The 16,901-nt window shown below is 48.8% G+C and overlaps 2 protein-coding genes across 3 annotated transcripts in view; both read right to left on the reverse strand.

The window, feature by feature from the left end:
• LOC120395721 (olfactory receptor 51G2-like) overlaps positions 1-16,901 on the reverse strand; it is an 84,366-nt gene that overhangs the window by 62,186 nt on the left and 5,279 nt on the right. The gene's annotated exons all lie outside the window — the stretch shown is intronic.
• LOC120395720 (olfactory receptor 51G2-like) lies at positions 8,792-14,309 on the reverse strand. Of its 2 annotated transcripts, XM_039520388.1 has the most exons (3): positions 13,715-13,803; positions 11,869-12,023; positions 8,792-11,054 (listed from the first exon to the last, which is right to left on the reverse strand). In XM_039520388.1, the coding sequence occupies exon 3, from the start codon at positions 11,012-11,014 to the stop codon at positions 10,079-10,081; it is 936 nt and encodes a 311-aa protein (XP_039376322.1). In that variant the 5' UTR covers positions 11,015-11,054; positions 11,869-12,023; positions 13,715-13,803; the 3' UTR covers positions 8,792-10,078. The 2 variants fall into 2 exon arrangements, with proteins under 2 accessions (XP_039376322.1, XP_039376323.1); XM_039520389.1 differs by lacking the exons at positions 11,869-12,023; positions 13,715-13,803 and adding an exon at positions 14,266-14,309.

Consider the following 16,901-nt stretch of genomic DNA (forward strand, 5'->3'; position numbering starts at 1 on the left):
TTCTTGGGATGCAGGCTTCTGCAACTTTGACTTGAAGTAATTCCAGGCCTTCTCTGCCTTTGGATCCACAAGTTCTTCAGTCCAATCCACTTCCCTAACTAATTTCCTTAATTCTTTAAAGTTAGCTCTTTTGAAATAAAAAACCCTAGTCCCAGATCTATTTTTGTTTATTCTTCCATCTAGTTTGAACTGAATTAGCTCATGATCACTCGAACCAAGGTTGTCCCCTACAACCATTTCTTCTATGAGGTCCTCACTACTCACCAAAACCAAATAAAAAATGGCATCCCCTCTTGTTGGTTCTTCAACTACTTGGTGAAGAAATCCATCAGCTATCACATCCAGAAAAATCTGAGCCCTATTATTATTACTAGCACTTGTCCTCCAGTCTATATCTGGGAAGTTAAAGTCTCCCATGATCACACAATTCCCATTAGTGTTTACTTTATTAAAAACATTAAAGAGGTCTCGAGAGAACAGTCCTCTGTCCACGAATGCTTCCCATTGGCCATACATCCCAAAACCCTCCTCATAGCACCACTGCCTGAGCCATCTGCTGATCACCATAATCTTGTCACACCTTGTTGCCCTTTTCTAGGAACAGGCAAAGTCCCACTGAATATCACCTGAGCCTTGATTTCCTTAAGCGTCTTTGTTTGGCATAGTCTTCCTTGATACGTTCCAGCGAGAATCTAGCTGTATCATTTGTTCCCACATGAAGGACAATCAGCGGATTCTTTCCCGCTCCCATTAGGATCCTTTTCAGCCTCAGGTCCACATCCCGTATCTTAGCACCCGGCAGACAGCACACCCTTCTGTTCTCCAGATCAGCTCTAGTTACAGGCTTGTCTATTCTTCTCAGTAAGGAGGCCCCAATCACGTAGACCTGCCTTTTCCTGGTGACAGTATGATTCTCTGGTCTATCCCCTGCTCCCACTGGCTGCAAGTCCTCTTGATTCCTATTCAGCCTTGCAATCCTCTGCAACCCATCCTGTATCCTCCTGGGGCTCATATTTGGTGTTGTCTTCATTGTTTCTTCCCCTCTTCCTGTTGGGCTAGCAGCTCTTCTTTTTTTCCTTGCCCTCTCACTTTCAGCGACCACCTGCTGTGCCCCTTCTTCATTTTCCAACTCTGCAAACCTGTTCCTGAGCTCTATTTCTCCTTCACTAGCCCGTCTTTTCCTCTGCCTGGTTCTTGTAGTCACATGCTTCCACTGTCCACTTTCCTCACCCAGCAGTCTCCCCTCAGAATTCTCTGGTCCTGCTGCCATCTGCAAGTCTGAGCTTTTCCCTTCAGCCTCCTCATGTCTCTGCACCATCATCTGCTCGAACCCCCTTTGTAGACGGGTCGGACTCACCCCTGTGGCGCCTCCTGCTGGTGACTCTGGGAATTAGCTCTTTTCCAGCGCTGGAGCGCCCTCTGCAGGCTGGCAATCCGCCTGTCCTCAGGCCCCCCGTGTCCCTCCCTGGACCCGGTGCCCTTTTATATGGGGTGCTTCCCCCTAGCAGTAACCCCTATTCTCTCAGGGTTTCCCCTCTCCTCAGGGAACCCTCACCCTCTATATCCCCACCTTGCCTCAGTATATGGCTACTGCCAGTCATTATCTAGCCCCACACTCTGGGGCAGACTGCAGTATCAGCCTACTCATCACAGGCAAAGGGGTTTGGACCTGCTGCCTTGGCCTACCCCTGGGCTGCCCTCTGAAACCCCTAGTACCTTTTAGCCCAATGCTAGGCTGCAGCCTGGGGCTTTCCAGGCTGGAGCTCCCCAGCTCCTCTGCCTTTCCCCAGCCCTGCTCCACTCAGGTATCCAATTTCATGCTCCCTGCAGCTAGGCCCTTCTCTCTCTGAAGGCAGAGAGAGACTGTCTGTTTCTGGCTTCCCTGGCCTTTTATAGGGGCCAGCTGTGGTTCAGTTTGGGGCGTGGCCTCACCTGCAGCCACTTCCTCCATTAGCCCAGTCTTGAGAACCGCCACTCTCAAGCCCTGTCAGGCTGCTTTTAAACCCCTCTGGGCAGGAGCAAGGGTTCACCCTGCTACACCCCCCCACCTCAAGAACCCCTCCACCGGGGGGCAGGCAGGGTGCTTTACCGGCCCAGCTTTTTCCTCAGCTGGGCCCGCAGGGAATCCCTCTCTTGCTGCAGACTCTCCAGTGTTTGGAGCAGTCTGCTGGCTTCCTCTGCCTTTGTCTGGGTTCCCACCGTAGACCTCCCTAGTCCTACGTGGGTTCCCACATCAGTTTGGGTTCCCACCTCGGCCCTCTTGGCCTTTGTGTGAGTTCCCTGTTTAAGGTGAGGCCGTTCTGCCCCAGCCCCCTTGTCTTTAGGGGCCTCAGTCTGGACTACCCCTTCCTGGCGGCTAGCCCCAGACCGAGCCTTGGTTTCAGGCACTCCCCCTTTCTGTCTCAGGGAGCAATGCCTCTTTATGTGGCCCTTGGTGTGGCAGTGGAAGCACCCTTGGCATCTTCCCCCTGCCACGGCCCCAGTCCTGCTTGTTTGGGCCCTAGCCCTTTCTTCTGGGCTGGCCCGGGCCTTGGGAGCTCCCTGAGGGCACTCCCTCTTTAGGTGTCCCCGCTCCCCACAAGCCCAACAAGTTTGGAGGCCCCCTGTTAACTTCACAGGGGGCACTCGAGTCTGGTAGGGGCACTCTCTTCTGAAGTGTCCCTGTCGCCCACAGGCGAAACAGTCTTTCGGCCCTGGCACTGGCCTCCAGCCCAAAGTGCCTGGCCCCCATTGAGGTCCATGTGCCCGCCCCCGCAGCAGCTGAAGCAGCCACGCTTGCTGCTCGGTGAGCCGGGCCACACAGGCTCTCCAATAGTAGTCCATGTACTTCAGATTCTCAAGTCTCTGTTCCAGACAATAGTCCTCAGTCCTTGCCCTGGCCCCTTGTATCAGGGGCGGACCGCTATGCCCGCATTCTCCACCACGTGTAGATGGGTCGGACTCACCCCTGTGGCGCCTCCTGCTGGTGACTCAGGGAATTAGCTCTTTTCCAGCGCTGGAGCGCCCTCTGCAGGCTGGTGATCCGCCTGTCCTCAGGCCCCCCGTGTCCCTCCCTGGACCCGGTGCCCTTTTATATGGGGTGCTGCCCCCTAGCAGTAACCCCTATTCTCTCAGGGTTTCCCCTCTCCTCAGGGAACCCTCACCCTCTATATCCCCACCTTGCTTCAGTATATGCTACTGCCAGTCATTGTCTAGCCGCACGTCCTGGGGCAGACTGCAGTATCAGCCACTCATCACAGGCAAAGGGGTTTGGACCTGCTGCCTTGGCCTACGCCTGGGCTGCCCTCTGCAACCCCTAGTACCTTTTAGCCCAATGCTAGGCTGCAGCCTGGGGCTTTCCAGGCTGGAGCTCCCCAGCTCCTCAGCCTTACCCCAGCCCTGCTTCACTCAGGTATCCAATTTCATGCTCCCTGCAGCTAGGCCCTTCTCTCTCTGAAGGCAGAGAGAGACTGTGTGTTTCTGGCTTCCCTGGCCTTTTATAGGGGCCAGCTGTGGTTCAGTTTGGGGCATGGCCTCACCTGCAGCCACTTCCTCCATTAGCCCAGTCTTGAGAACCGCCGCTCTCAAGCCCTGCCAGGCTGCTTTTAAACCCCTCTGGGCAGGAGCAAGGGTTCACCCTGCTACACCCTTCTACACTCAACCAGAGTTTCCACCGGCATCTACAGTCCTCGGATCTTTTCTTCCATCAGCTCTATCAGGCGGCACTTCATGCAGACAAAACTCTTTTCAGGTACCCCCTCCAGGATCATGTACATGCTGCAACTTTCACATCCAGTCATCCTCATTGTGTCTTTCACTGCTGCCTCTCTATTGGTCATAGCCTTTCCACCTAAAACCTGTTAGTCCAAGAAACACAAACCAAAACAGACCCCCAACAGGCACCAGAACACTGGCAAACCACAACCCACTCCCTTCACTAGGCTGTCAGTTCCTCTGCCTAGGTCTCTAAGTCTCCCCCATGAACTCCCCCTGTAAACTCCCCTGTTTACAGCTCTGTTTGCTGGCTGCTGTGCCGCTGACTCAGGGGCTTTGGGTTTTTACACTCCGAGTTCATTTTGAATCTCAGATTTCTGTGTAGCTTGAACAACCCACCGAGGACCATGGGCAGATGTAGCGGTGGGATTCCCAAGCTACCTAGCACTGCCTGTTCTCCAGCCCCAACACTGAGTCATCCCAACAGCCCAGCTTATTTTTCTGTCTCACTACAGAACATCTGCAAATGGAAACAGCTTGCAGTCTTTCCTCTTCACTTTGCATTCTAAAGATACTGAAACCTTCCAACGTACCCAATTCCTGCTAGAAGGGGAGCCGCTGACACCAGAGATCTTCACCCTAAATGACAAGGAGTCATTAGAGAGGGTGCACAGGCAGCATCTGTTCAGACAGGGAGGCAGGTGTCTTTATGAAGCATGTCTGCATATTCCCTTGGGGGCCACTTGGCCATTAGGGAAACTCCGCTGCTTGGCTTAGTGTCCACCAGCTTTAATCACCATCACGGCCAACGGAAAATTGCAAGAGGCCAAATCACAGGGGATGCGTTGTCATGCTACCCACGCTGAGTCATAGCATCCATTACTGATAGGCTGGCTGAAAGGTTCACAGGTTGGCTAAACTCCTCCATGGTCCATTGTCTTTGTTTATGAGCCATCAGTAAGACTATATTTTAGTCATGGGTATTTTTTTGAAAAACAGTTATGGACAGCTCTTGCACAATAAACAAAAACTCATGACTTTTAATATGTACTCCTACCTAAAACTTGGGTGGAGGGCAGTGGGTGCCTGGCGGGGGGTCGACCGGGGGCACCGGAGGTGCTGGGGGAGATGGCATGGGACCACTGCTGGTGCTGGAGGGTGCAGGTTGTGACACATGGCCCAGAAACCCCACTGATGCTGGAGCTGGGGGGGAAGGCATCGCCACGCTGGTGGTGGGGCAAGGGGGTTGATAAGGCTGGCAGGCTACCTGCCCGCCTCCATGTGTCCCTGCAGCTCCCTGCCCATATGGGAACTGCAGACAATAGGGACTGTGGGGATAGGGTCTGTGAGCACTGGCAGTGCATGGAGCCTCTGGCCCCTCCTCCTGGGAGCTGCAGGTACATGACAGTGGGAGACAGGGTTCCCGCCACCCCGATGTAAGAGCCACCCTACACTATAACCCCCTGCCCCTAGCCCTGAGCCCATTCCCACATACTCAAACTGATGCTGTTGCTGGCCCAGATGCTTTCTCTCTCTTTCCTTCCCCTCCATTTCTTTGCCTGGCACTTCCATAGCTAGTTTCTTTTACTCAGTTTCTGGCTGTTTGAGTTCCAAAATTCTCTGGTGTGCAGCTCCTTCAGCTTGCTTCTGAGCTTCCCTATCTTTTATCTGGAATTCTTTCAACTCCAAAAGTATTTTATGTTCATCTTCTTTTTCTTCGGCCGGCAATCTGCACAGCTCCAATTTCACAGCAGTTTCACACTCACTCATTTTCCTGCTTTTCTGTCCCTACTTACATTTTCCGAAATAAGCAAAGAGATAACAACAAAGTGGAAACCTCTTTGACAGATCTCGAGCCACCTCACATAAATCTCACTTGAAAACTCCACCACGGTATGAAGTGCAAATCTCACTCAGAACAGCAAGCTGTGCATTTCACACAACTTGCTGTGCTACTGTGATCGGTCGTCAACCTTGGGGTGCAGTCTGGGAGCTGCTGGAACCGCTGAGCTCCTAACCATTCAGCTGGGCTGGCTTCTTTCACACTGCTATGCTGGTGACACAGCCAGCCTCTCCGGGCCCTGTTATCAACCAACACAACAGCAGGTGGCGCTGCAGACCCAACTGATTTACCTGAGCGCTTTACTTGTGTCACTCAAGGACAAACAGGAGAGAAGAGCTAATTTCCCAGCTCCCCGGACATGCACCGTTCCTGGAGTATAAAGCCAATGTTTCCCAATGTGATTTTTGCCCAGACAGACTCTGTTTTATCCATTCCATCACTTCTTATTTCTTTACAGTTAACCTCAGCATTGATATACAATGCTACTCCACCACCTTTGCCTTTATTTCTGTCTTTCCTAAACAGCACAATGCCTTCAATACCTGTGCTCCAGTCATGACTACTATTCCACCATGTTTCTGTTATCCCTATAATATCCGGTTTCACTTCCTGCACCAGTAGCTCTAGTTCCTCCATTTTGTTACCTAGGCTCCTCGCATTAGTGTACAGACATCTTAATTTTTGCCGTTTGGCTTCACTGGCATTCTCTACCTGGTTAGGCACAGACATTCTACCACCAGTATCACCTATTAGACTGGTATCTACACTACCCTTCCTCCTTATGTCAATTCTTCTGCCCACGGCTGTATCCTCTCTTACTTTGTTTTCTTCCCTCTCAATGTTAAATTCCGGTGTGGAGATTACCTGGACATCTCCCAACCATCTCCTCCAAATTCCTAGTTTAAAGCTCTTTTAATCAGTTCCTCATGTGTCACCTAAAAAGAATGGCTCGGGTTTGGGAATCTCCCTCACATCCTCTGCTGTGAAGACCAAACGGTTTCATTCAATCTCTCTGCAACAGCCTCATCTTCCGTGACTGCACCTCTATCATCCAGTAGCCCCATTGACTGTTTTACAGTCTTACTGCTTCTCATGTACTTTGAAAAAAAAATTGCTGGTCACTTTTTGTTTCATTTGCTAGTTGCTTTTCAGATCTTTTTAACTAGTTACGCAGTATCGTGAAGTCCCATTCAACAAGTGTAAGTCACTCCCCCAAAAGCCATGGGATTGGTTTAAAAATAATGAGATACATTAATGTGAGGTTCATTTTCATTTGCCTTTGGTGTACAAGCCTTTGGGGTCAGCTGCTTCAGGTTTTCTAAAGGGATGTCAAGTGATAAAAAAAAGGAATCATGATTTAATCATGCAATTAAAATAATTGTGATTAATTGCACAATTAATTGCACTGTTAAACAATAGTAGACTATCATTGATTTAAATATTTTGCATGTTTTCTACATTTTCAAATATATTGATTTGAATTACAACACAGAATACATAGTGAACAGTGCTCACTTTATATGTATTTTTGATTACAAGTACTGCACCATAAAAGAACAAAAGAAATAATATTTCTAAATTCACCTAATACTGGTACTGTAGTGCAATCTCTTTATCATGAAATTGGAACTTACAAATGTAGAATTATATGTAAAAACCTGCATTCAAAAATAGAACAATGTAACATTTTACAGACTACAGGTCCACTCAGTCCTACTTCTTGTTCAGCCATTTGCTCAGACAAACAAGTTTGTTTACATTTGCAAGGGATAAAATTGCCTGCTGCTTGTTTACAATGTCACCTGCAAGTGAGAGGAGGCTTTCACATGCCACTGTTGTAGCCAGGGTCACAAGATATTTATGTGCCAGATGTGCTAAAGATTCATATATTTTCATGCTTCTACAACCATTCCAGGGGATATGCATCCCCTTTGCAACCCCATGACACTCCAACATTCCCCTCAGAAATCCAGTACCTACCTCTCACTGTCAATCCCTAGCACCCCTCACATCTGCCACAGAAACCCCAGTGCTGGAGTCATGGGGCTTCCTAGAAGCAGCTGTCACAGAAGGCTGTGATAAGAGGCCTTTAATAGACAAATATCAGAGGTGTTGCTCTGTGGAACCCTGACACAAACCTGATCTTAGGATCTCAGAATATCTGAGCACCTTGAATGTATTTATCCTTCTGCCACCGCTAAACACTTATCACCATTCATGTCCGACTAGACACTTCAGTCTCTTTCCTTCAGGTGCCTGTGACCACAGCTATACAGTCACCCCCGGCCTCCTTAAAACAAATAGGTTTATTAGCAAACAGCACAAAGCATTAGAGAAAATGGTTTTAAAATAACAAGGAGCTCCACAAATCTACACTCACGTATCACTACAAGCTTTGCTCTGGTGATAGAGAATCAGAACTGGCCCAACTTACATTCTCTTGGGAATCCAAGGACCCAGCCTAGTTTCTCTGTGTCTCTGAGCATCTTCTCATCTGTTTGCCCTTTTCTTGAGGAAGCAAACTGTGCTGAAACCTGTGTGAGCCTGGGCCCTGTCACCATAGTGCTCAGCCGTGCCCATGTTAGAAGGCCTAAGTGTGAAGCTGTCTTTTGCACTCCGACTGCTTTCTCCCAGCCAGACCGTCTAAGATGAAGGTCCCCAAGGATATTGTATTTATTTTTCTGCCACTTCTGTGAGGCATGGGAGGGCTATTATCCATGTGCAGAGGCTCAGAGACAGCTAATGGCTTGCCCATGGTCACACGCGGCAAAGGAATCAAACCCAGATCTCTTGAGTTATAGAGCAGTGCTCAGATCACAGGACCAGCCTTCCAAGCTATCACAGGGCAGGCTGGATTCTCTGCTGCACCAGCAGAGCTCCCTTCCATGCTGTAGAGAGTGGGATGTCAAGGAACCAGTGACAGTGGTTTGATTCGCTGGCCTGTTCTCCCCCTGCCTCAGCAGATTTTAGAGTGGCCCCTCGGCAGAGCTGAACTCTGCCTGTTCCTAACAGCTTCCAAGAGCACTGCACACTCTGTCCAAACCCCTGCACATGGGTGTCACCCCAGAGTGCCCCCTTGTGACATGAGGTAGCCCCGGCGGTGCCCTGCCCTTCCCTCTAAGGTCCTTGCAGTGGCTTACTCTCAGCCTGGGATACTTAAAACAGGAGTCCCCTTTTGTGGGGTCGCATTTATTCAGTCTTCTCCAAAACACAGGCTGTCCTAACCACCAGCCCACCACCACCCTTTACTCAGGGGCCCCCCACCACCCTGCTTGCTGTGGTAAGTGCTGGTTCAGGCTTGCTACACCCTCTGCCCTACATCTGCCGCTTAAGCCCCAGCATCTGCTCCTCCGTTTTCCCTGAGGCTCCGTCCCCAGTCCAGGCCAGAGCCGGGCTGTGGTAAGAGCTACCCAGGGAGCCCAGATTGCCGTGGGGAGCCCCGGACTCTCCACCTTCCCTGTGTGATGCATCCTGGGGGATGGGGAGATTGGTTGGGGGCTGCTCTCAGGACGACCAGTCCCCCGCGCAGGGCAGGTGGAGGCTTTGGGGCTCCTCCCCTCCTATTGACTCTAGCTCCTTAGATGGACAGCTCTTAAAATGGTCAGGCTCTGGCTTCCAGTCTGACCAGGGGACAAGGCCTCAGGGAAGAGGAGGAGCAGCGTGTGGGGCCTCGAGGGAGTGGACGTCACTGGAACAGGCGCTAGCTGTGCCTCTGCTGGGGAGCTGCGGACTATTTCCACCTTTTTCATTGCTGGGGCAACACAAATGGTGGGGCAGAGGAGGGAACCTGGGCCTGAGTCTCTTGCCAGGACTCCTCTGTGTCAGACCCTCATTCACACACACCACTCTGCTCGGTCTTGGTGGGGAGTGGGCTCAGAGGTGTGCTCTGTGCAGAGCCATGAATCGGGGTAGGGGTTTGCCTGAATGGCTTCTCCCGGGGCTCCTGCGTTAATCATGTGTCTGACATGACTCAGTCACAAAGACCTGGCTGAGGGTGTAGGGGAAAGGTGGTGTCCGTGCCCCTTCAGTAGCCCCTGGCCACAGCTGGATCAGTCCTCATGGATCATGCAGCACCCAGAGCACTCGGGAAGGGCCAGGACTGCGACTGCAGAACAGCTCTGCAGCTTTCTCATGGCCTGTGAATGTTTAACCACAGACGGGACAGTGACAGGCCAGGTGTAATGGGAAACAACATCCACATCCCTTCTCTTTATTGACTGTATCGAGAGGAATTTTGAGGTTGGAGCAGCCATTGATGTAGCTCTTTATGGGCAACATCCCACCCATCCCCTGGCTCTCCATGAAGAAAGTCACTTTTAAAATGCTGCTGCCTGCCTTGTCTTCCTTCTCCCAGTGTGTTTTCCTCCCCCACCAGCTGCTGTCCAATTGTTCCAGGCCTTAGACCCTGTCTGAACCTGTCTCTACATAGCACAGATCAGTAGCTCATGTCATCTTGGATTTAAGGGTCCAGGACAGAATCGGTGGCCCATATTTTTCGTATCCCGTGTCACTAGTGCTGGAGCTGGATGATGAACTAACTCTTCACTTGATGAACACCCTGAATATCCTCGCACGAAGGTGTTTGCTTTTTATGCTGTAAACAATTGGGTTCATCAGGGGTGGGACAAGCAGGGAGATGTAGCCCAGGAGAACCTTAAGCAAGGGAGAAGTGCCCTGCCCCCATCTGTGTATCACAGACAGGCTGATCATTGGTGTATAGAAGAGCAAGACGGCGCAGAGGTGGGAGACGCAGGTGTTCAGAGCCCTAAGACACTCCACTTGGGATGCGATGCTCAGCACTGTTTTGAGGATCATCACATAAGACAGAAAGATGAGCAGTGAGTCCAGCCCCTCCGTCAAGAGTGTAACAGACAAGCCATAGATGCTGTTTACTCTGACATCCGAACAAGCCATCTTCATGACATCCTGGTTTATGCAGTAGCAATGGGAGAGGACATTGGCTCGACAATATTGGAACTGTTGAAGTTGAAAAGGGAGTGGGAGCATTGTAGCCAACCCTCTTAGCACACACACCAGTCCCATCTTGTCTATTCTTGGCAGAGTTAAGATGGAAGCATATCTCAGCGGGTTACGGATCGCAATGACGCGGTCAAAGGCCATCAACAAGAGCACGGAGGATTCAATGCATTCAAGCATGTGGATGAAGAACAGCTGGGCAAAACAGGCATTGAGGCTGATCTCTCTAGAGTTAAACAAGAATATACCCAGTGTTGTTGGCATGGTGGATATTGACAAGCCAAGGTCTGTGATGGCCAACATGGAAAGGAAAACGTACATGGGCTCATGGAGGCTTGGATCTGTTTTTATAATGAACAGAATGACCGAATTTCCTACTATCGAAATAACATACATTAAGCAGAAGGGGATAGCGATCCAGAGATGGACATGTTCCTGCCCAGGTATCCCAGTGAGAAGGAACACTGCGGGTGTGAATTTGGTGTCATTGACAGCTGACATACCATACTGGGCAGGTCCGAGGAGTTTTGAGCTTTCCTTCCTGAAAAGAAAAAGAACAGGAGACTAGATGATATTTAACGAGACATCTTTCTGCTCTCAGTGCAAGTCTAGAGACTCCCAGGAGCTCAAGGAAGATCAGGAAAAACATAGTATTGGATTTACACAACAAATAGGCATTGCCATTGCCATAGCCAGAGTGGATCAGACCCATAGCCTATCTAGCCTAGTATCCAGTGGCCAGTTCCAGATGCTTCAGAGGACGTGGAAGACACCCTGCAATAGGCAGCTTTGAAATAACCTGCACCCACTAATTAGATAAATTTTGCGGTGCAAATCAGGAACGTTTGGAGTCCATCGAAGAGTTTTTGAAACAATCCTCACTGCTCTAATTGGATTTTCTGGTTAGCTATATAAACATCCTGTTTGTCTTTGAATCCTGCTAAGCTCTTGGCCCCATTGATATCTTGTAGCTAGGAGTTCCGCAGCCTGCTTGAGCGCTGTGTGATTTTACAATTGTGACTTTCCCACAGACACTCTTTCTGGCCCTCCACTTGTGAGTGTGGCCCATTGAACCATGAGATGTGTGTAAACACATGGCAAGTGTATGGAGTAAACTGTCATTGTATTTATCTGCCCTGCACTGAAGCTATTTATAAATGTTTTTCATTGCCTCATTATATACATTTTATTTTCTCCACTCCTGAGGGTCCAAATAAAGCCACTGCCTCTTTTCAGTACATGAGATACATTCTTAGATATAAGTTCTTAATTCAATAACATTGACTTGAATGACATCGTTCCAGAATTACATATGTAAATTCGATAAGAACCAGGCTCTGTTAACTCTTCCTTACCAAATGCTCCCAGTGATAAACTCTGACCCAAAAATCCCTCCAAGAGAAGCTGAAGTGCTTTGCCTGGCCTATGTTGACTGAATCCAGAGAGTTCAATCATCCTACAGGCTTCTCTTCATCCTCACAGGACCTGCAGCCTCTCCTCATGCAATGGTCTGTAGAGATTTGGCAAGTTACAAGCTAACACAGACAGTTACTTCAGTTGGGCAGGTGTGGAGTTAGTGTCACATAAAGGGTGAACAGTGAAACACTCTAGGTTTGCACTAATATCCAGTTGAGTTTGCAAGTTACTTCAGCCATACTCATATAAACAGTGATGGGCATACATTACATACAACCACTATTACACTCCCCTTTCCTGCACCTCAGCTCTACTCTGCTGAAACACAGACCAGCAGTTCTGTTGTCTCATCACTTTTTGGAAAGTCTTTCACAGGGATTGTAGAGGGATTGTGTTCTTGACCCTAAATGTAAGTGTTAGAAACAGCTACTGGTCAGTTACCAGGTGAAGGAATTGTACAACTGTTCACTTAACAAAGGGTTATTAGCACAAACCCATTGCAAACAATATGTGGAGCATTGTAGCTCCTCTGTCCCTGGGTTAATAGCTGACTGGTTCTCCTCAGATTCTGTTCTGTCAGTCTGCAGCCTGTATCCGGAGTGGTAACGGGCACTGGGTTCCATATAGAAAATATCCATTCTCTGAGCTCTCATTCTCTGGTACATAGTACCCCCAACACCTGTTAAACAGGCACCATGAGGTTTTGCAGGAAGTGGATTTATTTTAATAATAATTATTGGAGATATACCTATCTCATAGAACTGGAAGGGACCTTGAAAGGTCATTGAGTCCAGCCCCCTGCCTTCACTAGCAGGACCAAGTACTGATTTCTGCCCCAGATTCCTAAGTGGCCCCTTCAAGGATTGAACTCACAACCTCGGGTTAGCAGGCCAATGCTCAAACCACTGAGCTATCCCTCCCCTGTCGAATGTACAAGTATTCATGGAAATGGAACTTTATTTCACAGAGGAAAGTCGCCTATTGTGCTCTCTTTCTGTCCTGTATTCCTAAAACACATAGCACCTGAAAACAGTATTGGGACTGGTATGGAGCTGAGATATCATAATGAATGTGTAGGTTAAACCGAGTTCTTGGGATGTTTGTCTTATGGCTATATTGGGTGAAACCAGTATGACTCTTTTTAATTTAATAGCAGCTTGCCGGAGAACAAACAGGATGGGAAGCAACAGCTCAAGATAAGCCATCTCTCCGTGAGCACTTCATGGGGGTTGAGAGACAGCACCCGAGCTACCAGCTGGGAAGAGCCTATTTCCAGGCTCCAGTCACCTTACCCAGCTTGTTATGCCAGGCTGGGAGTCTGTATTGACATGGGGCAGCTGTTGCTGAGAAACTCTTCAGACTGACAAGCACCGCTGGGGAAGTCTGAAGGCCCCGGCCTGCCTGGGTTCTCATTAGAGTGGCAGGGTTGGGGGTAAAAGACGTGTACAGACTAATTTTTGAAAACCCTCTTACTCTCCCGTGTTACGCTTTATTCCTACAATTCACATTACACACCACTTTGGTTCCAGAAGGCTGGCTGGTCACTCATCTCACCACTAGTCACAGCCTCCCAAAGGGAAGAACCACAGGTGCTGAACCCACTCAGACCTGCAGCGCAGGCACAGTCAAATCACAAAGGGCTGTAGCCCAGGGGCCAGTCTCAGGGTGGGAGGATCGTGGGATACCATCCCATAAGAGGGAAATGTATGAGGCCTGATATGTGGCACTCAGAGATCAGAGAGGGGTAAGAGATGCAGGTAGCCTGGGAACTTTGAGAGTACCTACAGGGCAGAAATTCTAGAGCCCTCAGCCAGTCAGGAAATAGAAATATGCCTCACTGGACCTTTCACCGCAGACCAATCTTCTCTGAATTCCTGTGTTCACAATTAACCAGGAGAAAAAAAAACCTTTGAAAATCCATTTGATTATTAAATTTCGAGGCTATTGGGGAACAAGTCACTGATATTCTGTGTGGTATCCTCTCGCTCAGCCCCTAGCAGGATCGGGCCCAGAACACACGGTACCTCTAGAAATGGAACCTCTTGAGAAATCCAGACTCGGGGCTTTGGGTTTTTAACGTTCTGAGCTCATTTCTGAGCTCATTTTGAATCGGAGATTGCTGTGTAGCTTGAACAACCCCCCAAGGATCACGGTCAGATGTAGTGGTGGGGTTCCCAAGCTACCTAGTGCTGCCTGCCCTCCAGCCCCTGTTACTCAGACACTCTGACTGCTCAGCTGAATCCTCTGCTGCTGCACAGGACATCTGCACATGGAAACAGCTCACAGCTTTTCCCCTTCACTTCACATTTTAAAGATAGTGGAATCTGCCAACATACCCAATTCCTGTCGGAAGTGGAGCCGCTGACACCAGAGGTCTTCACTCTAAAGGACACGGAGTCAGACAGTTTGCACAGGCAGAAGACAGGATCTGTTCAGATGAGGGGGAACTGTCTTTATGAAGTGTGCTTGCACATTCCCTTGGGGGGCACTTGGCCATCAGGGAACCTCAGCTGCTTCGATTAGTGTGCACCAGTTTTAACCCCATCACGGCCAATAACAAAGTGCAGGAGGCCAAATCACAAGGGATGCACTGTCATGCCCTGCTACAGAATCTTTTCCTGTTATATAGGCTTGTCATCTCTGTTTGTATGGTTCCGATCTGTCACATAGCTCTCTCAGGGGTGGCTGAGTGGTAACAATCATGCTATCACAGCTGTGATCTTGCTGAAATGAAATAAATAAATAATATGGGACTAGATTTCTCCCCAGCAGCCCCCTTTCCTGAATTACAAACCCAGGGTGCAGGGCTGGGAAGGGAGATTCCACAAGGCTCCCTACATGGAAATATTCCGTGGACCGTTCCAATAGGAGAAGAATGAAAGAATGAAAAGGGAGACCCAGGATCCAGAGAGTCCCAAAGTTATGCACAGATGTCAGTGATCCACTGCTAGCTAGGCCCACGCACAATCTGTGTGTCTCCACAACTGCTTCTGGACACTCTCCAGCTCCCTGCTAGCACAGGTTTATCAGAGATATTCTACCAGGGCCTGTCACAGCAGCCACTGCCCACAGGATCTGTTTAGGGGCTGTTACACAGGGTGCAGGGGGCTGCACAGAGATGGGAAGGCTGGTTAAAGTAGCTGATGGGCACAATAGCAGAGGCATGGACTGGTCGGGAGGTGTACACCATTCCATACCCAGAGGGCAGGCACAGACTCAGTCAATGAAACCTTTGTTTATGTTACAAGGGAAAAGGAGAAGAGAAACCTCCGGTTTCTCTTGGAGATCCAAAATGTTGCTCTGTAAACAAAGGCTGTTGCGTATCTATCCCACATTGAGGGGGAAATGATCTATAGTCATGAATTTGCATTGTACAGATCCCCGTGCAGTTGAAGATGGTATGATTCTGGGTTTATTCCCCAGAAATTGTGCAACACTGAGGAGCTAGGAAATTGGCTGTTGTATCCTATTTGTCCTTGAGTGGCTTAGGTAAAGCGCTCAGGTAGCTCAGCTGGGATTGTCGTGCCACCTGCTGTCATGTGGGGTGATAACGAGGTCTGGAGAGCCTGGCTGTGTCACCAGCAGAGCAGTGTGAGAGAGGACAGCCCAGCTGAAGTGCTAGGGGGCTCAGCAATTCCATCGGCTCCTAGACTGTAGCCCAGGGGTGACAACCCATCACAGAGGTTTGAGAACAAACTGGTAAATTAAACAATATAAGACACCAGGACCAGATGGGATTCACCCAAGAGTCCTGAAGGAACTCAAACATCAAATTGCAGAACTACTTAAAGTGCTATGTGACCTATGGCTTAAATCAGCCTACCAGGTGACTGGCAAATAGCTAATTTGATGCTGATTTTTTAAGAAGGGTCCAGAGGTGATCCCAGAAATTGCAGGCAGGCAATTCTAACGTCAGTATCAGACAAATTGTTTGAAACTATATTAAAGAAGACAATTATCAGACAAATACATGAACTTGATTTGCTGGGGAAGAGACAACACAGCTTCTGCAAAGGAAAATCATGCCTCACCAATCTATAAGAATTCTTTGAACTGGTCAACAGAAATGTTGGCAAGGGTGATCCAGAGAATATAGTGTACTTGAACTTTCAGAAAGCTTTTGACAAGGTCCCTCAGCAGAGGCTCTTAAGAAAATTAAGCAGTCATGGGATAAGCAGGAAGGTTCTCTCCTGAGTCAGTAACAGGTTTAAAGATAGGAAACCAATGGTAGGAATAAAAGGTCAGTTTTCAAAATGGAGAGAGGTAATTAGTGGTGTAGTGTGGGGCCCAAAACTGGACCCAGTACTCCAAATGAGGCCTCACCAGTGCCTGTACTGGGACCAGTGTTGTTCAACATAGTCATAAATGATCTGGAAAAAGGGGTAAGGCATGAGGTGGCAAAATTTGCAGATAAGACAAAATTATTCAATATATTAAGTCCAAAGCAGACTGCAAAGAGTTACAAAGTGATCTCACAAAACTCAGTGCTTGGGCAGCAAAATGGCAGATGAAATTCAGTGTAGATAAATGCAAAGTAATGCACATTAGAAAACATAATTCCAACTATACCTGTGAAATGATGTTTCCAAATTAGCTGTTACCACTTAAGAAAGGGATCTTGGAGTCACTGTGGATAGTTCTCTGTAAACATCCACTCAATATGCAGCAGAAGTCAAAAAAAGCTAATCGAATGTTGGGAAAGTGATCAGGAATAGTCAGCATGGATTCACCAAGGGCAAGTCATGCCTGACTAACCTAATTGACTTCTATGATGAGATAACCGGCTCTGTGGATGAGGGGAAAGCAGTGGATGTGCTATTTCTGGACTTTAGCAAAGCTTTTGATACAGTCTCCCACAGTATTCTTGCCAGCAAGTTAAAGAAGTATGGGCTGGATGAATGGACGGTAAGGTGGATAGAAAACTGGCTAGATGGTCGGGCTCAACGGGTAGTGATCAATGGTTCCATGTCTA

This window comes from Mauremys reevesii, linkage group 1 (genome assembly GCF_016161935.1).
Source record: "Mauremys reevesii isolate NIE-2019 linkage group 1, ASM1616193v1, whole genome shotgun sequence".
In the NCBI taxonomy this organism is placed as follows: Eukaryota; Metazoa; Chordata; order Testudines; family Geoemydidae; genus Mauremys; species Mauremys reevesii.

What these genes read in the sequence shown, in the direction of transcription:
- LOC120395720 (XM_039520389.1), bottom strand. Translation starts at nt 11,014, where the DNA reads ATGTCAGCTGTCAATGACACCAAATTCACACCCGCAGTGTTCCTTCTC.